This window comes from Coregonus clupeaformis, chromosome 1 (assembly GCF_020615455.1).
Source record: "Coregonus clupeaformis isolate EN_2021a chromosome 1, ASM2061545v1, whole genome shotgun sequence".
Taxonomy (NCBI): domain Eukaryota; kingdom Metazoa; phylum Chordata; class Actinopteri; order Salmoniformes; family Salmonidae; genus Coregonus; species Coregonus clupeaformis.
In genome coordinates, this window is record NC_059192.1 from 82361642 (window position 1) to 82383345 (window position 21704).

At 42.9% G+C, this 21704-nt stretch overlaps 2 protein-coding genes across 4 annotated transcripts in view; both read right to left on the reverse strand.

Moving 5' to 3' along the window:
* The window catches only part of LOC121575198 (1-acyl-sn-glycerol-3-phosphate acyltransferase epsilon-like), a 35786-nt gene extending 31281 nt beyond the window's left edge, over nt 1–4505 (reverse strand). Inside the window, exon 1 of the mRNA XM_041888154.2 lies at nt 3764–4505. Within this exon, the coding sequence (XP_041744088.1) occupies nt 3764–3982 (219 nt within the window). The 5' untranslated portion in view covers nt 3983–4505. The remainder of the gene's footprint in view (nt 1–3763) is intronic.
* A 4702-nt stretch (nt 4506–9207) lies between these two features.
* Nucleotides 9208–21704, reverse strand: part of mcph1 (microcephalin 1) — a 65703-nt gene continuing 53206 nt past the window's right edge. Inside the window, exons 14-16 of one of the 3 annotated variants that reach the window (XM_041888189.2) lie at nt 10589–10826; nt 10334–10418; nt 9208–9405 (exon numbers count right to left, since the gene is read on the reverse strand). In XM_041888189.2, the coding sequence (XP_041744123.1) occupies nt 9372–9405; nt 10334–10418; nt 10589–10826 (357 nt within the window). In that variant the 3' untranslated portion in view covers nt 9208–9371. Of the gene's footprint in view, nt 9406–10333; nt 10441–10588; nt 10827–21704 lie in introns of all 3 variants that reach the window. The other 2 variants (XM_041888182.2, XM_041888194.2) reach the window with 2 other exon arrangements.

Below are 21704 nucleotides of genomic sequence, written 5' to 3' on the forward strand. Positions count from 1 at the left end.
CATTGAGTTTACTTAAGTATTTGAAACAGTCTTTAAATGTAGTCTTTAATCGGGATGAATGCCATTTTCGCTTATGTGATGCAAGTATGTTTGGAGGGGTGCATTTCTTCTAGTGCATAACAGGTAGTGGAGTAGTTGGAACCCTGACCTGTTCACTGGATGTGCTACCTTGTCCCGGACCTGCCGTTTCGACCCGCTCTCTCTACCTCTGAATGCTCGGCTATGAAAAGCAAACTGACATTTACTCCTGAGGTGCTGACCTGTTGCACCCTCTTTAACCACTGATATTATTATGGTCACCTATGAATGTTTGAAAAGCTTGAAGAACGATCTGGCTTTAATGGCCATGTACTCTTATAATCTCCACTCGGCCCAGTAAGAAGAGGACTGGCCACCCCTTGGAGCCTGGTTTCTCTCTGTTCCTTCCTAGGTTCCTGCCTTTCTAGGGCGTTTTTCCTAGCCACTGTGCTACTACATCGGCATTACTTGCTCTTTGGGTTTTAAGGATACAGTATTTGAAACAGTATGTTAAACTTTAATTGAGTCTCAAATACAGGATAAATATGATGGAATATGAGATTAAACTAACCCAGTAATTATTTTTATTGGCAATCTATTTGAATTAGCTCTTCAATTAAAACCAGAACGATTCAAATATTACATATTATCATATTTGACAATAGGTTATGATAATTAGAAAATCTAATCATGGCTATATTAATCCGAATATGATTTTAATCAGATCCGTGCCTTTATAAAGTGATTAGATCAGGGGTGTCAAACGTCCGGCCCGCGGGCCGGATCAGGCCCGCAAACGGGTTTAATCCGGCCCACGAGATGATTTTGAAAAAATAAAAATAATAATAATAATTTTGTAAAGTATAAAAATGCGCTGCAATTTTTCAATAAAATAAACTGCTGTTCCAATTGCGTCCACTGGATGGCGCAATAGCAATTGTGTTAAGCAAGCAAACTGTTTATACTGGGGCAGAGCAAGTAGGTCAAGCACGTGCAGCCAATGAGCTACTTTGTTTTGCCCGCGATATTTATTACGGCTTCTACTTTTAACATTATGTGCTTTGGCACCCTCATTGCCCCAATATGTCTCTGTCAAAAAAGAGAAAAGTGGACGCAGAGTGCAGAGTGTTCCAAGAAAAATTGTCATCCTATTTATTCACTGAATTGAATGGGAAAGCTGTATGTTTGGTGTGTTCAGAGCATGTTGCAGTGCTGAAAGAATATAACCTTCGTCGCCACTATGTGAGTCTTCATGCCGACAAATATGACAACTTTCAAGGACAGCGGAGATGAGAGAAGGTGAATGAACTGTTGGCGGGTCTGAAGAAACAGCAGTCTGTGTTTACTCACAGCCGAGACATCAGTGACGCTGCAGTGAAAGCTAGCTACCTCATTGCTAATGAAATCGTAGTGGCTTCAAAACCATTTAGTGAGGGTGAATTTGTAAAAACATGCATGATGAAGGCAGCGGAGATTGTGTGCCCTGAAAAGCGGTAGGCTTTTGCAAATATCAGCCTGACAAGAAACACAGTTGCAGACAGGATTTCCGATCTTTCAGTGGATTTGGACAGCCAGTTGAAGCAAAAAGTAAAGTCATTTATTGCGTTTTCAGTTGCAATTGATGAAAGCACGGACATTACAGATGTTGCACAACTGGCCATTTTCATCCGCTGGAGTTGATGACACATTGACCGTCACCGAGGAGTTCGTGGAGTTGGTGCCGATGACAGATACAACGACAGCAGCTGATATTTTTACCGCACTCGTCGGGCGCGCTGGACAGGGTCGGAGTGGACTGGTCCCGCGCTGTCAGCCTGGCTACAGATGGTGCGCCCTCAATGATCGGGAAAAAAGCAGGCGTTGTGACAAAGTTCAGAGAGAAAGTGCAATCTGCAAATGGAGGACGTGATTTTTTGACTTTTCACTGTATTTTGCACCAGGAGGCTTTGTGTTGCAAGTCATTAAAGATGGATAACGTCATGAAGGTGGTCATCCAAACTGTTAATTTCATCCGATCCAGAAGCCTGAATCACAGTCAGTTTGACAGCCTTCTCAGAGAGAAAGACCACATCTATGGCCTGCCATACCACACTGAGGTAAGATGGTTAAGCCGAGGTGCTGTGCTGAGGCGTTTCTTTGATTTACGAGAAGAAATTGAACAGTTCATGGAAGAAAAGGGCAAACCAGTGTTAGAATTTCATTCCGCAGAATGGATGCAGGACCTTGCATTTATGGTGGATGTTACAGAGCACCTGAATAACTTGAACAAACAGCTGCAAGGGCGCAACAAAGTTGTCACGCAGTATTATGACAGCATACGTTCTTTCAAGTTGAAGCTGTCATTGTGGGAGACGCAACTTGCCGGTGGTGATGCAGCTCACTTCCCCTGTCTGAAAAATGTGTGCGCGACCCAACATGTGGCAGACATGAAGCGGTTCAAAGATAAAATAACGGGACTGTTACGGGAGTTTGAGCAACGCTTTCAGATTTATGTTTTTATGTTGATGTGCTATTGTTTTTAATTGATTTTATTTGTATATTTAACCTATTCTTGACTCTGTGGTTCTTGCACTTGTTTGGGGAACAGGATTTCATTATTTTTATCTACATTTCTTCCTGAGAAATGACACCCTGATATAGTTCTGTGATCTGTGATATACTTCTGTGAATCACTGAGGCATTGTGTGTTTGTGTTCTTTGTCCTCAGAACTTTCAAATAACTTGAGGTGTTTTATGATTAATAGTGATGTTGTGCTTTTGGACACTGTCTTCAGGCTCCAGCTTTATGTTTATATGTTTTTATGTTGATGTGCTATTGTTTTTATTTTATTTGTATATTTAACCTATTCTTGACTCTGTGGTTCTTGCACTTGTTTGGGGAACAGGATTTCATTATTTTTATCTACATCTCTGCCTGAGAAATGACACCCTGATATAGTTCTGTGATCTGTGAAACAGTTCTGTTAATCACTGAGGCATTGTGTGTTTGTGTGTTCTTTTTCTTTAGAATTTTCAAATAAACTTGACGTGTTTTATGATTAATAGTGATGTTGTGCTTGTACTATTTTGGACACACTGTCCTCAGGCTCCAGCTTTATGTTGTATGTTGATCGTATTAAAACAAAGAAAACAATCTGAAGTTGTTGTTTTTAAGTTATATATACCATGATTTTTCCGGTCCGGCCCACTTGGGAATAGATTTTCCTCCATGTGGCCCCTGAGCTAAAATGAGTTTGACACCCCTGGATTAGATGTTTCTTTGCTGCAAGACTATTCCTGACCTATGTCATGACATCCAAATGCAATCATAGTTAAGGGCAATCTCAAATCACTAAAGACGGTCTAACTAACCGAACCAAAAAAAGGGTGAAGAAAGTCAATACAATTTGCCTCACTTTTTGAATCAAGTTACTGGGTATAAACATCACGCCATCACACAATTCACTGGCAACACTAAATAATTTATGTTCAGAAGAGGTTCATAGATCGGAGTTTCTCTAATTGTAGAGCATATTCCGCGTGATACCATAATGTTTAGCGCATGCGCGCACCCAAATTCTACAGCGCGGATGGCTTGACCGATTATTTTCAGGGTAGGTTGACTGCAGTGAGGATTCCCCACGTGCAATCAGGGATTGTAGAGCAAGCCAAGAGGCAATACAGGTTGCATGCATTTTCATTGAGGAGCTGGGAGTAACGGTTCCATTTGTGTCCTTAAAATGAAATGTAACTTAGGCCTACTCACCTCCACCCCGGTATAGTTTTCGAAGAAAAAGAGGACGAGGCTCTGGTATATGTTATAGAGGTGGTCGTCCATCCTGCGGTATAGTCTTGATGGTAGGACAGCAGTAAGCACACGACAAGCACCCCATGACAGCACATAAGCCGGAGCTGTGCCTAGCATTACCACTGCAGGAAACCAGTACCGCAACGAGTACGTGTGCACAACCAGGGAGAGCAGCATTCTGTACTACTGCACACTTATATCTTGTTCAACTAGCTAACGTTATAACGATAAGATATCTGCACGTTAACTTACTTCTCGGTTGACTGTTTATTGTTGAAAGTTAGCTAGCTAACGTTAGCTAACCCAACTCAAACTGTCAAAGTAAGATAGCTAGTTAGAGGTAGTAGCTTGACAGTTTATATAAACGGCCACATAGTAACACCACATGTCAACGTTATGCATATCGCAACAGCTCAACGTAAAACCAGCAAATGACCTCGAATCTCCGATAGCCAGCTAACTTTACCTAGCTAAGCTAACTTACTCCGCGGCTAACTAGCTAAACACTGCTCAATTGGCCCATAACCCAAACAAATGGTGTCTTACAAAACCACGGTTAAAACTGCAGTGGTAAATCATTACTACGTTCTTAGCATATAAATTCTCCTTGGTCAAGAGTGAAGTTTTAGTTCAAAACCTGCCTCTTCCAAAGTCACTCACACGCCTCCTCATGGACTCAATGGAAGAATCTCAATTGCATACTCCTAGCGTCCTCTCTCGTCGCCTCCTTCTCAGAACCCATTGGAGTAAAAGGTCAGAGCGGCGGGACCTCTGGCTTTCTCATCCAATGGATTTTGAGGAGGCGGCGAGGAGAGAGGACGCAATTGCGATTGGTCCGTGCTATCCGGCATTCTTGGGACTTCCCTACCTCACTGAAGTTGACATTTTAAAATTTAAATGTAAACGGTTAAGGTAAGGGCTAATGTTAGGGTCGGGGTTATGGTAGGGCCATCCAAATTATCCCGCATAGCACTGGCTATTGAAATTCTACCCATGTTTAATAATAATTTGCTCGTCCTAATATTTACATATTTCTTAATTGCATTATTTTACTTTCAGATGTGTGTATTGTTTTGAATTGTTAGATACTACTGAATTGTTTGATTTAGGAACACAAGCGTTTCGCTACACCCGCAATAACAACTGCTAAATGTGTATGTGACCAATACATTTGTATTTGATTTTAATGGTTCATGCTATCTGGGGTCCTTTGGGGCTTCTGTACCCTAAACCCTAACCCGTACCTGGGCTGCGTTCAGTACGTTACGTTCTGGAACGTTCAATTGAACGGAAACGCTGCTGTAGTGAACGACCAGTTGAAAAACGGTGAGGGTTGTGGGTTGGGGAACGCTGTCAGCATGGCTTCTTCCCTTTAAATACGTCACTCGTTGCTTCAAGCCACACCCCACCAAACCTTCCTCAAACGCCTTGTTCACACCGACATGGTTTTGGTACACCAGAAGTACATTACACCTCGATCACACCCACAGTGTCATTGCATTTTGGTACACCAGAAGTATATTCATTTCCAATGGAACGCTGCATTGCATGGACCACTTGACAGAAATGGTAGCAGAAGGTGAATGTTGAACTTTTGTTGCACACATATCCTGATGATGCCGAGTTGCAGTGCATTCTGTGTGGTGCATATTTTGGATTTATCTAATTGATGCATCAAACTGTATGCATAGACGGCTTGACAGAAATGGTAGCAGAAGGTGAATGGTGAACTTTTGTTGCACACATATCCAGATGATGCTGCGTACTACTTTGCTCAAAGACACTGTCGGTGTGATCAAGGCGTTAATTTCCAATGCGTTTGCCTTGCAGCATTTAGTTGCAGAGGCAGTTGCAGTGCATTCTGTGTGGCACATACCTTGGATTTATCAAACATATGCATCAAATTGTATGCTGTAGACGGCTTGACAGAAATGGTAGCAGAAGGTGAATGTTGAACTTTTGTTGTACACATATCCAGATGCTGCTGCGTACCATTTTGCGCAATGACGCTGTAGGTGTGATCGAGGCGAAAGTCTGTTCAAGAAAGTACAAGAACGTTTTGGGGAAAGTTGTAGCAAACCAAGTGAACTGAACGCACCGCTAGTGTCTTATGTCAGATGGCGCATCACTCCAACGCTCGTCCCTCATCCCGCGTTCATGTGCTAGTCGGAACTAGGAAACTCGGAAATGTCCAACTTGCTAACTGGTTGAAAGTGGCAGTGTCAACTGTATAACTACAACCATTTGGTCCACGCATACAGTTTCATGCATATGTTCGATAAATCCAACACTTATGCACCACAGAGAACACACTGCAACTGCCTCTGCAATACAATGCTGCAAGGCAAACACAGCATTCCATTGGAAATGAATGTACTTCTGGTGTACCAAAATGCAACAAAGCTGTCAGTGTGATCGAGGCTTTACCATAACGCAATCATTTACATTTAAACTTAACTGAGGTAGGGACGTCCCAAGGAACCCGGATAGCAAGGACAGTGGAATAATAAGACATAATGCCTCGATCACACCTACAGTTGAAGTCGGAAGTTTACATACACCTTAGTCAAATACATTTAAACTCAGTTTTTCACAATTCCTGACATTTAATCGTAGTAAAAGGTCCCCGTCTTAGGTCAGTTAGGATCACCACTTTATTTTAAGAATGTGAAATGTCAGAATAATAGTAGAGAGAATTATTTATTTCAGGTTTTATTTATTTCATCACATTCCCAGTGGGTCAGAAGTTTACATACACTCAATTAGTATTTGGTAGCATTGCCTTTAAATTGTTTAACTTGGGTCAAACGTTTCGGGTAGTCTTCCACAAGCTTCCCACAACAAGTTGGGTGAATTTTGGCCCATTCCTCCTGACAGAGCTGGTGTAACGGAGTCAGGTTTGTAGGCCTCCTTGCTTGCACACACTTTTTCAGTTCTGCCCACACATTTTCTATAGGATTGAGGTCAGGGCTTTGTGATGGCCACTCCAATACCTTGACTTTGTTGTCCTTAAGCCATTTTGTCACAACTTTGGTAGTATGCTTGGGGTCATTGTCCATTTGGAAGACCCATTTGCGACCAAGCTTTAACTTCCTGACTGATGTCTTGAGATGTTGCTTCAATATATCCACATAATTTTCCTACCTCATGATGCCATCTATTTTGTGAAGTGCACCAGTCCCTCCTGAAGCAAAGCACCCCCAAAGCATGATGCTGCCACCCCTTTGCTTCACGGTTGGGATGGTGTTCTTCGGCTTGCAAGCCACCCCCTTTTTCCTCCAAACATAACGATGATCATTATGGCCAAACAGTTCTATTTTTGTTTTATCAGACCAGAGGACATTTCTTCCAAAAGTACGATCTTTGTCCCCATGTGCAGTTGCAAACCGTAGTCTGGCTTTTTTATGGCGGTGTTGGAGCGGTGGCTTCTTCCTTGCTGAGCAGCCTTTCAGGTTATGTCGATATAGGACTCGTTTTACTGTGGATATAGATACTTTTGTACCTGTTTCCTCCAACATCTTCACAAGGTCCTTTGCTGTTGTTCTGGGATTGATTTGCACTTTTCGCACCAAAGTACGTTCATCTCCTTCCTGAGCGGTAGGACGGCTGCGTGGTCCCATGGTGTTTATACTTGTGTACTATTGTTTGTACAGATGAACGTGGTACCTTCAGGTGTTTGGAAATTGCTCCCAAGGATGAACCAGACTTATGGAGGTCTACAATTCTTTTTCTGAGGTCTTGGCTGATTTTCCCATGATGTCAAGCAAAGAGGCACCGAGTTTGAAGGTAGGCCTAAAAATACATCCACAGGTACACCTCCAATTGACTCAAATGATGTCAATTAGCCTATCAGAAGCTTCTAAAGCCATGACATCATTTCCTGGAATTTTCCAAGCCGTTTAAAGACACATTCAACTTAGTGTATGTAAACTTCTGACCCACTGGAATTGTGATACAGTGAATTATAAGTGAAATAATCTGTCTGTAAACAATTGTTGGAAAAATTACTTGTGTCATGCACAAAGTAGATGTCCTAACCAACTTGCCAAAACTATAGTTTGTTAACAAGAAATTCGTGGAGTGGTTGAAAAACAAGTTTTAATGACTCCAACCTAAGTGTATGTATACTTCCGACTTCAACTGTATATTGCGCAAATTGGTACGCAGCATTTGGATACGCTGTTTGCCTTGCACCACACAGATAGTTAAACATTCACCTTCTGCTACCATTTCTGTCAAGCCATCGACGCATACAATTTGATGCATACTTCAATAAATCCAACATATGCGCCACACAGAACGCACTGCAGCTGCCTCTGCAATGCAATGCTGCAAGGCAAACTGAGCGTTCCATTGAAAATGAATGAACTTCTGGTGTACCAAAATGCAATGACACTGTTGGTGTGATGGAGGCGTATGCCACTTGCCAACATTGTGCAAGCTTATTGGTTTAAAGAAGTGTTCTGAGGTTGGTGGTTGCTAAGGGTGGATGACAGTTAATAAATGGGATCCTTGGGACATCCCATATCTGACATCACCCCCATTTAAGTTGACATTTAAAACTTATAAAGGTCCAATGCAGCCGTTTTTATCTCAATATCAAATCATTTCTGGGTAACAATTAAGTACCTTACTGTGATTGTTTTCAATTAAAATGGTTTTTAAAAATTGGTTCTTAGCAAAGAGCAATTTCTCAAGCAAGAATTTTGCTAGATGTCTGGGAAGGGGTCTGAGTTGGGAGGGGTCTGAGTGGGGAAGGGAAAACTGCAAATTATGTTATTGGCACAGGTTTGGAACTGTTATTGGTAACTAATTTACCGCCTGTTGATGTCCCCAAAAAACATTTCAGCCTGTCTTTTCAAACAACTCTTACACTAAAAGAGCATTATAATTTTCACAATTTCACAGTATTATTCCAACCTCAGTGTGGAAATATATATAAAACACAGGGAAATCACGTTTTTGGCTGCACTGGGCCTTGAAGGTTAAGGTTAGGTAAGGACGTCCCAAGGATCCCACATAGCACTAACCCTGGTGTCAGTTCCTGATGCAAGCAGCAGTAAAGCAAGATCTGCCTAAAACTAAGGCTGAGTTTTAAAGTTATTTTGGTAGTAGTGTGTGTCTGATGATACCTGACAAGTGTGTGACTCTGTGCTATACAGTATTGTACAAGCACTAGCCTGGTCCCAGATCAGTTTGTGTCATCTAACCAGCTATCTTTAATGCATAGTAAACTCCTATGACATAAAAGCACTGCTTTGACAATAGACTCATCTTTGAGTTGGAACTGACATGAGTGGATGGACTGAAATGACTAGTTTGTGACAAATAATCACAAATAGAGATGTCCTTATACTTCAGTATATATCAAACAAAAACCTGCAAAGTTATGCTGCGATGAGAACATTCTAACAAGGTAAACGTTTTATTAAATAGAATGCAATAACAGTAGAAAGTCACACTTCACGTTCAAGGGAAAAAAAGCCAAAAATGATTTCCATTTGTGTTCTCTCCATGTTTGGGTCCAACTTCATATTACTGGGACTTCCATTCCAAGTCATATTTCTCATATGGAAGTTGCTTGAGATGTGTGATACAATCTAGAGGAAAAAGTAAGTCAATGAATGCCATTGTTAAATAAGCATAATGAGACAGTAGGTAAAAACTTCAATCTACATAAATATTCTAAACTAAAGCCAAATGTAACACCACACCATCAAAAAAACTATCACAACATTTAGTAACATAATACAAATATTCATGAACATTTGGGGTAGATGCAACATGAGAAAAAAAATGTAAAGGGTTTGAGTGAGAGGTGTACCTGGTATCTACAAGTGGCCATAGAGCTTTTCAAAGTGTGCACAGTTCCTAAGTAATTTCAATGCACTTTTATAACTCAAGGAAAGAGCATTCAACTATTATTAGGTGCTTTCTGGAGCTCTCCTAGCTGTTCCATTGAGGAACTGAAGCGAGCACAGTTTTTAGTTTGGAACGCAGCCCTGCATCCCCCCTTCACACAATTACTGTTGTTACACAATCCAAAACCAGTCCATTACAAATCGCAATCTGGGTAAGGTGGGCATCATTTGAAAGCTTATTCTATTGCCAACATGACTAGCAAAGTTATAAAATACAACCTTGCAGTGTTAGGCTTTCCCAAGGTACTTCAGAAAAACAAACATTTTGGTGCATATGGAATGATGTCATGAGTGCATTCAGGTGCGTCTTCCATGGCCATTTTCTTCACAACACAGCGAACATAGGCCCATTTAGTTTAGAATAACCTGGGGTATGACGCCATGTCATTCTTGTAACTGTACAACATCATTGCGATCATACATTTCGATGCTGTAAATGACATGAGTTGGAAATTTGAAGTGCACATTTAGACTCATGGGTGTGTGGTTTGCTTGTGTGACAAAGCCGTATTTATAATTCTCGACTTCTCATCTTTCAGAACACATTGAGGGCTCTTGATTTACAGCACTCCCCTCACTGAGACAACACCACAATGTGCAAATGTACCCAATTTGCGGGAAGGATGGGGGCATCTTCTTGTTGTGGGTGGTGCGCCGGTTTAGAACTTCTGTCAGTTGAATCCCATACGTCCCTGTAAAGCGGAGACCCAGAGCCTGCTCTGACGTAATGTATACTATGTTACTGTACAGCCACTGTTACAATTTAAGTGCTTATCAGTGACGAAATCTACAATTTTCAACCTGTATATGGGATGGAGAGTAAAAGGGATACATATGAATTAACACTGGGCTGATATCTTACCCAGCACCCACTGCTCAGAGAGAATCCTGCTCCCTTCTGGTCTCTTGCCGTTGTACTCCCCTATGCAGAGGCCTGTCTGCCGGACCGTTTTGCAGACTGTGCCCCCACACAGCTGGATGAGCTCCACCAGGCTGTGGGTGGGGGGCTGGGTGTTCCGGGAGACAAACATCGCAGGCTGATTCAGGAAGAGGTCCTGCTGGTGCTCCCCTGCAGACAGGTGCTGCTGCAGACGGCAGATCTGGGAGGAGAGAGAACATGATAGGGTCTTAGATGGGATGTCTTTTCAGGAAGAGTGGAGTTGTTTGCAGTGGTGTTTTAAAAGAGCTCATCTTAATATACACTGCTCAAAAAAATTAAAGGGAACACTTAAACAACACAATGTAACTCCAAGTCAATCACACTTCTGTGAAATCAAACTGTCCACTTAGGAAGCAACACTGACTGACAATACATTTCACATGCTGTTGTGCAAATGGAATAGACAACAGGTGGAAATTATAGGCAATTAGCAAGACACCCCCAATAAAGAAGTGGTTCTGCAGTTGGTGACCACAGACCACTTCTCAGTTCCTATGCTTCCTGGCTGATGTTTTGGTCACTTTTGAATGCTGGTGGTGCTTTCACTCTAGTGGTAGCATGAGACGGAGTCGACAACCCACACAAGTGGCTCAGGTAGTGCAGCTAATCCAGGATGGCACATCAATGCGAGCTGTGGCAAGAAGGTTTGCTGTGTCTGTCAGCGTAGTGTCCAGAGCATGGAGGCGCTACCAGGAGACAGGCCAGTACATCAGAAGACGTGGAGGAGGCCGTAGGAGGGCAACAACCCAGCAGCAGGACTGCTACCTCCGCCTTTGTGCAAGGAGGAGCAGGAGGAGCACTGCCAGAGCCCTGCAAAATGACCTCCAGCAGGCCACAAATGTGCATGTGTCTGCTCAAACGGTCAGAAACAGACTCCATGAGGGTGGTATGAGGGCCCGACGTCCACAGGTGGGGGTTGTGCTTACAGCCCAACACCGTGCAGGACGTTTGGCATTTGCCAGAGAACACCAAGATTGGCAAATTCGCCACTGGCGCCCTGTGCTCTTCACAGATGAAAGCAGGTTCACACTGAGCACGTGACAGACGTGACAGAGTCTGGAGACGCCGTGGAGAACGTTCTGCTGCCTGCAACATCCTCCAGCATGACCGGTTTGGCGGTGGGTCAGTCATGGTGTGGGGTGGCATTTCTTTGGGGGCCGCACAGGCCTCCATGTGCTCGCCAGAGGTAGCCTGACTGCCATTAGGTACCGAGATGAGATCCTCAGACCCCTTGTGAGACCATATGCTGGTGCGGTTGGCCCTGGGTTCCTCCTAATGCAAGACAATGCTAGACCTCATGTGGCTGGAGTGTGTCAGCAGTTCCTGCAAGAGGAAGGCATTGATGCTATGGACTGGCCTGCCCGTTCCCCAGACCTGAATCCAATTGAGCACATCTGGGACATCATGTCTCGCTCCATCCACCAACGCCACGTTGCACCACAGAATGTCCAGGAGTTGGCGGATGCTTTAGTCCAGGTCTGGGAGGAGATCCCTCAGGAGACCATCCGCCACCTCATCAGGAGCATGCCCAGGCGTTGTAGGGAGGTCATACAGGCACGTGGAGGCCACACACACTACTGAGCCTCATTTTGACTTGTTTTAAGGACATTACATCAAAGTTGGATCAGCCTGTAGTGTGGTTTTCCACTTTAATTTTGAGGGTGACTCCAAATCCAGACCGCCATGGGTTGATAAATTTGATTTCCATTGATAATTTGTGTGTGATTTTGTTGTCAGCACATTCAACTATGTAAAGAAAAAAGTATTTAATAAGATTATTTCATTCATTCAGATCTAGGATGTGTTATTTTAGTGTTCCCTTTATTTTTATGAGCAGTGTAGCTAAAAGAGTAGTTATTCAGCAATGTACATTTTGTATATTTATTGTGTGTTTGCCAGACCATTAGTTGTCACAACTCAAGTGTGTTGCAGTGTTCTCTTTTCACAAGGAGGGGGCAGAAAAACACCTTGCATTTGTAAATACGTTGAACAAAAATATAAACGCAACATGTAAAGTGTTGGTCCCATGTTTCATGAGCTGAAATAAAAGATCACAGAAATGTTCCATACATACAAAAATCGTATTTTTCTCCAGTTTTGTGCACAAATTTGTTTAAATTCCTGTTAGTGAGCATTTCTCCTTTGCCAAGATAATCCATCCACCTGACAGGTGTGGCATCTCAAGAAGCTGATTAAACAACATGATCATTATAAAGGTGCACCTTGTGCTGGGGACAATAAAATGCCACTCTAAAATATGCAGTTTTGTCACAACACAATGCCACAGATGTCTCAAGTTTTGAGGGAGCGTGCAATTTGCATGGTGACTGCAGGAATCTCCACCAGAGCTTTGCCAGAGAATTTAATATTAATTTCTCTACCATAAGCCGCCTCCAACTCGTTTTAGAGAATTTAGCAGGACGTCCAACCGGCTTCTCAACTGCAGACCAGGTGTATGGTGTTGTGTGGGCGAGTGGTTTGCTGATTTCAACGTTGTGAACAGATTGCCGCATGGTGGCGGTGGGATTATGGTGTGGGCAGGAATAAGCTACGGACAACAAACACAATTGCATTTTATCGATAGCAATGAATGCACAGAGTACCGTGACGAGTTCCTGAGGCCCATTGTGAGGCCCATATTTTTAAAGGTATCTGTGACCAACAGATGCATATCTGTATTCCCAGTCATGTGAAATCCATAGATTAGTTCCTAATGAATTTATTTAAATTGACTGATTTCCTTACAGAGTACTGTAACTCAGTAAAATCGTTGAAATTGTTGCATGTTGCGTTTATATTTTTGTTCAGCCACATTTCATACAGAGTTGCTGTTGTCATTATCTGTATAATCAAATGCCCTCCAAAAAGCTTGACCGAATCTGACCCCAAATCTCACCCCATCTACCATTTCCCCACTTGAAGAACAATCTACTAATTTGATATCTTGACAAGTGTTGAATTGAAATAAAATGTATGTGAAATACAACACGATGTGTGAAAGGGATTTGAGGTTCGATATTGAAAATGAATGTGTCTGCCAGAGTGAACCATAAAAACCCTTAGCAGTAAAACGTGTTATAACAGGAGTCATGATGAATGATTACAGTAGTTTTTGTAATTTGGGGCCATGCTTATTGACTTGTAATGATTGAATATACAAAGAAAAAAAAAGCTAACTACATGGAAAGAACTCATTACACTTATTTTGTTTACTGCTTTCCATTGTGTCATTTTAGCAATGGATTTAATGTCTTAGGTTCATAACGGTGCACATTTTGGAGGTTGGACAAGGGGTAAAGCATTGTACCTTATACTAAACTTAATCTAATGGTGATCCCCTACTCAGACCAGGTAGACATTTACATTTCACTATGAGGACACATGTTGGTTACCTTGGACTTCAATCCACATCTCTGAGTGAGTAATACCCCTTTATCCACAGCCTCTAGGGGTGGACGATGGGAAGTAAGCCTTATTGTGCTGAGAATCTAAGGGATGACAGAAGTCCTATGACATTGGCTGACACAGCTCATAGCTTGCGGTTTCTCTGAGTAATACATCAAAGATTCAATACAATGCCATTCTCCGCACCTGGTTTTTACTTCCTTGGGTTGCGGTCCAGGCTCTCCATTCTACTTGCCTGAAAGCACTGAATGAGAACATACATGCAGTCTTCGCTGACATTGTGCTCCATCTTAAGACTACTGAGTGGTGCTCTAAACTACAGGGGAAGTCTGGAGTGCCGCTCCGTGTCCAGCATGGGTCGGTTGCAAGGCTGAAAGGGACAATCTGCTCCTTTTGAATGAGTGCCAGAAAACAGGCTTTAAAGCATTTTGGTCCTCCTCTGTACATAGCAGTAGCCTTTTTATCACTATATTATCAAGGGTTTGTCAAATGGTTCAGAGGGAGTGTGAACTTAGCATTAAAAAGTACACGGGCGTGATCCTAATGGTGGATTCATAATGAAGACATGAGGATTATCCGTGAAAACAGGGTCTTTAAATCAGGGAACACTGATTTGGACTGGGACAAGAATTCGGCCCTGGCATTTTATCATTATTTGAATTGGCTAGCCAGCTAGCTAACTAGCTAGCAACGAACAAAAGTATTGTTTATAAAATAGCTTTTAGTTGCCTGGCTTGCTAAGCTGACATTTACTGAATTCATTTTTAAATAGATGGGTTTATTGGCGTTAAAATTGAGAAAATATGCTATTTGGAGCACCAGGCTGCTGATGTCATGCAGAGGCTGTCGTTTTGTGTACTTTTTCATAACGACAAGTTTAATGTCGGACGACAATAGAATGTTCATGATGTCGCTATGACAATTGTCTACAGACAATATACGGACTGTAAACAAGCCATTAGGCTATATTGCAAATGAGTGCTGGTCATATGTGTTCCCTGAATCAACACCTACCCTGAGTGTTAATTACTACAGGATTCCAGACTAGCATTTTCCCCTGGTGTAGCTGGTGCCTCTAACTTTTACAGTTGGTGGCACTAGTGCCCAAAATCACGAGTAATCATCTTGTAAAAGTCATACATAGTGCTTTATTAAGAAGTGTAATAAATACACTACTGAGGTATTAAATAAATAAGTTGTTTCATCTAACACGTCCAAGCAGGAATGCATGACTCAAGATATTTTGGATGTGCAACCTAATCCAATGATTTACATGAATTTTGGGTTTACAATTATACTAAGAAAATCCAGAATTCCCATATATTTTTTATTATTAATTACATACATCTTCATTTGCACTAACTAATATCATAGGCCAATTAATTTGGGATTCAACACCTGAGAAAATGGAAACTCAAAAACCATTAACGAGATCGCTAACTGTAAATATAATACCCACTGCATAGTGCCCTCAAAGCTCATCACTAAGCTAAGGATCCTGGGACTAAACACCTCCCTCTGCAACTGGATCCTGGACTTCCTGACGGGCCACCCCCAGGTGGTAAGGGTAGGTAACAACACATCTGCCACACTGATCCTCAACACGGGGGCCCCTCAGGGGTGCGTGCTCAGTCCCCTCCTGTACTCCCTGTTCACCCATGACTGCATGGCCAGGCACGACTCCAACACCATCATTAAGTTTGCCCTGGCTACTAATGCCCCCGCACATTGACTCTGCACCGGTACCCCCCTGTATATATAGCCTCCCTACTGTTATTTTATTTTACTTCTGCTCTTTTTTTCTCAACACTTTTTTGTTGTTGTTTTATTTTACTTTTTTATTTAAAATAAATGCAATGTTGGTTAAGGGCTGTAAGTAAGCATTTCACTGTAATGTCTGCACCTGTTGTATTCGGCGCATGTGGCCAATAAAATTTGATTTGATTTGATTAGTAGCCATGTATTCATCCAACAGTAAACGTAATCTCCTAAAAAAAACTGCAGTTGTAGGCTACTAGCTATGAGACATATAGGCCTATGCCCTCACAATGGTAATTCACCTCAGCTCAGTAATGCCTGGCGAAAACCAAACACTGCATTCCACAGTAAGAACATCATACCAAAGGTCAAGCATGGTGGTGGTGGTGGTGTGATGGTTTGGGGATGCTTTGCTGCCTCAGGACCTGGACGACTTGCCTTAATAGAAGGAACCATGAATTCTGCTCTGTATCAGAGAATTCTACAGGAGAATGTCAGACCATCCGTCTGTGAGCTGAAGCGCAGCTGGGTCATGCAGCAAGACAATGATCCAAAACACACAATCAAGTCTACATGAAAACTGCTAAAAAGCAACAAATTGGACGTTTTGGAATGGCCTAGTCAAAGTCCAGACCTAATCCCAATTGAGATGTTGTGGCAGGACTTGAAACGAGCAGTTCATGCTTGAAAACCCACACGTCACTGAGTTAAAGCAGTTCTGCATGGAAGAGTGGGCCAAAATTCCTCCACAGCTACGTGAGAGACTGATCAACAACTACAGGAAGCATTTGGTTGGAGTCATTCCAGCTAAAGGTGGCACAACCAGTTATTGAGTGTAAGGGGGCAATTACTTTTTCACACAGGGGAATTGGGTGTTGCATAACTTTGTTTATGAAATAAATATGTAATTGTTATTTGTCCACTTATGTTCCCTTTATCTAATATTACGTTTTGGTTGAAGATCTGATAACATTCAGTATCACAAATATGCAAAAGTAGAGAAAATTAGAAAGGGGGCAAATACTTTTTCATAGCACTGTATTATATATATATATATATATATATATATATATATATATATATATATATATATATATATATATATATATATATATATATATATATACACACTGCTCAAAAAAATAAAGTGAACACTTAAACAACACAATGTAACTCCAAGTCAATCACACTTCTGTGAAATCAAACTGTCCACTTAGGAAGCAACACTGATTGACAATACATTTCACATGCTGTTGTGCAAATGGAATAGACAACAGGTGGAAATTATAGGCAATTAGCAAGACACCCCCAATAAAGAAGTGGTTCTGCAGGTGGTGACCACAGACCACTTCTCAGTTCCTATGCTTCCTGGCTGATGTTTTGGTCACTTTTGAATGCTGGCGGTGCTTTCACTCTAGTGGTAGCATGAGACGGAGTCTACAACCCACACAAGTGGCTCAGGTAGTGCAGCTCATCCAGGATGGCACATCAATGTGAGCTGTGGCAAGAAGGTTTGCTGTGTCTGTCAGCGTAGTGTCCAGAGCATGGAGGCCTTACCAGGAGACAGGCCAGTACATCAGGAGACGTGGAGGAGGCCGTAGGAGGGCAACAACCCAGCAGCAGGACTGCTACCTCCGCCTTTGTGCAAGGAGGAGCATTGCCAGAGCCCTGCAAAATGACCTCCAGCAGGCCACAAATGTGCATGTGTCTGCTCAAACGGTCAGAAACAGACTCCATGAGGGTGGTATGAGGGCCCGACGTCCACAGGTGGGGGTTGTGCTTACAGCCCAACACCGTGCAGGACGTTTGGCATTTGCCAGAGAACACCAAGATTGGCAAATTCGCCACTGGCGCCCTGTGCTCTTCACAGATGAAAGCAGGTTCGCACTGAGCACGTGACAAACGTGACAGAGTCTGGAGACGCCGTGGAGAACGTTCTGCTGCCTGCAACATCCTCCAGCATGACCGGTTTGGCGGTGGGTCAGTCATGGTGTGGGGTGGCATTTCTTTGGGGGGCCGCACAGCCCTCCATGTGCTCGCCAGAGGTAGCCTGACTGCCATTAGGTACCGAGATGAGATCCTCAGACCCCTTGTGAGACCATATGCTGGTGCGGTTGGCCCTGGGTTCCTCCTAATGCAAGACAATGCTAGACCTCATGTGGCTGGAGTGTGTCAGCAGTTCCTGCAAGAGGAAGACATTGATGCTATGGACTGGCCCGCCCGTTCCCCAGACCTGAATCCAATTGAGCACATCTGGGACATGTCTCGCTCCATCCACCAACGCCACGTTGCACCACAAACTGTCCAGGAGTTGGCGGATGCTTTAGTCCAGGTCTGGGAGGAGATCCCTCAGGAGACCATCCGCCACCTCATCAGGAGCATGCCCAGGCGTTGTAGGGAGGTCATACAGGCACGTGGAGGCCACACACACTACTGAGGCTCATTTTGACTTGTTTTAAGGACATTACATCAAAGTTGGATCAGCCTGTAGTGTGGTTTTCCACTTTAATTTTGAGGGTGACTCCAAATCCAGACCTCCATGGGTTGATACATTTGATTTCCATTGATACTTTTTGTGTGATTTTGTTGTCAGCAAATTCAACTATGTAAAGAAAAAAGTATTTAATAAGATTATTTCATTCATTCAGATCTAGGATGTGTTGTTTAAGTGTTCCCTTTATTTTTTTGAGCAGTATATATATATATATATATATATATATATATATACACACATATACATACATACAGTGGGGAGAACAAGTATTTGATACACTGCCGATTTTGCAGGTTTTCCTACTTACAAAGCATGTAGAGGTCTGTCATTTTTATCATAGGTACACTTCACCTGTGAGACAGAATCTAGAACAAAAATCCAGAAAATCACATTGTATGATTTTTAAGTAATTCATTTTTCATTTTATTGCATGACATAAGTATTTGATACATCAGAAAAGCAGAACTTAATATTTGGTACAGAAACCTTTGTTTACAATTACAGAGATACGTTTCCTGTAGGTCTTGACCAGGTTTGCACACACTGCAGCAGGGATTTTGGCCCACTCCTCCATACAGACCTTCTCCAGATCCTTCAGGTTTCGGGGCTGTCGCTGGGCAATACAGACTTTCAGCTCCCTCCAAAGATTTTCTATTGGGTTCAGGTCTGGAGACTGGCTAGGCCACTCCAGGACCTTGAGATGCTTCTTACGGAGCCACTCCTTAGTTGCCCTGGCTGTGTGTTTCGGGTCGTTGTCATGCTGGAAGACCCAGCCACGACCCATCTTCAATGCTCTTACTGAGGGAAGGAGGTTGTTGGCCAAGATCTCGCGATACATGGCCCCATCCATCCTCCCCTCAATACGGTGCAGTCGTCCTGTCCCCTTTGCAGAAAAGTATCCCCAAAGAATGATGTTTCCACCATGCTTCACGGTTGGGATGGTGTTCTTGAGGTTGTACTCATCCTTCTTCTTCCTCCAAACACAGCGAGTGGAGTTTAGACCAAAAAGCTCTATTTTTGTCTCATCAGACCACATGACCTTCTCCCATTCCTCCTCTGGATCATCCAGATGGTCATTGGCAAACTTCAGACGGGCCTGGACATGCACTGGCTTGAGCAGGGGGACCTTGCGTGCGCTGTAGGATTTTAATCCATGACGGCGTAGTGTGTTACTAATGGTTTTCTTTGAGACTGTGGTCCCAGCTCTCTTCAGGTCATTGACCAGGTTCTGCCGTGTAGTTCTGGGCTGATCCCTCACCTTCCTCATGATCATTGATGCCCCACGAGGTGAGATCTTGCATGGAGCCCCAGACCGAGGGTGATTGACCGTCATCTTGAACTTCTTCCATTTTCTAATAATTGCGCCAACAGTTGTTGCCTTCTCACCAAGCTGCTTGCCTATTGTCCTGTAGCCCATCCCAGCCTTGTGCAGGTCTACAATTTTATCCCTGATGTCCTTACACAGCTCTCTGGTCTTGGCCATTGTGGAGAGGTTGGAGTCTGTTTGATTGAGTGTGTGGACAGGTGTATTTTATGCAGGTAACAAGTTCAAACAGGTGCAGTTAATACAGGTAATGAGTGGAGAACAGGAGGGTTCTTAAAGAAAAACTAACAGGTCTGTGGAGAGCCGGAATTCTTACTGGTTGGTAGGTGATCAAATACTTATGTCATGCAATAAAATGCTAATTAATTACTTAAAAATCATACAATGTGATTTTCTGGATTTTTGTTTTAGATTCCGTCTCTCACAGTTGAAGTGTACCTATGATAAAAATTACAGACCTCTACATGCTTTGTAAGTAGGAAAACCTGCAAAATCGGCAGTGTATCAAATACTTGTTCTCCCCACTGTATATATATATATATTCATACACATACAGTGGGGGAAAGAAGTATTTGATCCCCTGCTGATTTTGTACGTTTGCCCACTGACAAAGAAATGATCAGTCTATAATTTTAATGGTAGGTTTATTTGAACAGTGAGACAGAATAACAACAAATCCAGAAAAGACGCATGTCAAACATTTTATAAATTGATTTGCATTTTAATGAGGGAAATTAGTATTTGACCCCTCTGCAAAACATGACTTAGTACTTGGTGGCAAAACCCTTGTTGGCAATCACAGAGGTCAGACGTTTCTTGTAGTTGGCCACCAGGTTTGCACACATCTCAGGAGGGATTTTGTCCCACTCCTCTTTGCAGATCTTCTCCAAGTCATTAAGGTTTTGAGGCTGACGTTTGGCAACTCGAACCTTCAGCTCCCCTCCACAGATTTTCTATGGGATTAAGGTCTGGAGACTGGCTAGGCCACCCAGGACCTTAATGTGCTTCTTCTTGAGCCACTCCTTTGTTGCCTTGGCCGTGTGTTTTGGGTCATTGTCATGCTGGAATACTCATCCACGACCCATTTTCAATGCCCTGGCTGAGGGAAGGAGGTTCTCACCCAAGATTTGACGGTACATGGCCCCGTCCATCGTCCCTTTGATGCGGTGAAGTTGTCCTGTCCCCTTAGCAGAACCCCCCCCCAAAGCATAATGTTTCCACCTCCATGTTTGACGATGGGGATGGTCTTCTTGGGGTCATAGGCAGCATTCCTCCTCCTCCAAACACGGCGAGTTCAGTTGATGCCAAAGAGATCGACTTTGGTCTCATCTGACCACAACACTTTCACCCAGTTCTCCTTTGAATCATTCAGATGATCATTGGCAAACTTCAGACGGTCATGTATATGTGCTTTCTTGAGCAGGGGGACCTTGCGGGCGCTGCAGGATTTCAGTCCTTCATGGCGTAGTTTGTTACCAATTGTTTTCTTGGTGACTATGGTCCCAGCTGCCTTGAGCTCATTGACAAGATCCTCCCGTATAGTTCTGGGCTGATTCCTCACCGTTCTCATGATCATTGCAACTCCACGAGGTGAGATCTTGCATGGAGCCCCAGGCCGAGGGAGATTGACAGTTCTTTTGTGTTTCTTCCATTTGCGAATAATCGCACCAACTGTCACCTTCTCACCAAGCTGCTTGCCGATGATCTTGTAGCCCATTCCAGCCTTGTGTAGGTCTACAATCTTGTCCCTGACATCCTTGGAGAGGTCTTTGGTCTTGGCCATGATGGAGAGTTTGGAATCTGATTGATTGATTGCTTCTGTGGACAGGTGTCTTTTATACAGGTAACAAGCTGAGATTAGGAGCACTCCCTTTAAGAGTGTGCTCCTAATCTCAGCTCGTTACCTGCATAAAAGACACCTGGGAGCCAGAAATCTTTCAATTGAGAGGGGGTCAAATACTTATTTCCCTCATTAAAATGCGTCTTTCTGGATTTCTTTGTTGTTATTCTGTCTCTCACTGTTAAAATAAACCTACCATTAAAATTATAGACTGATC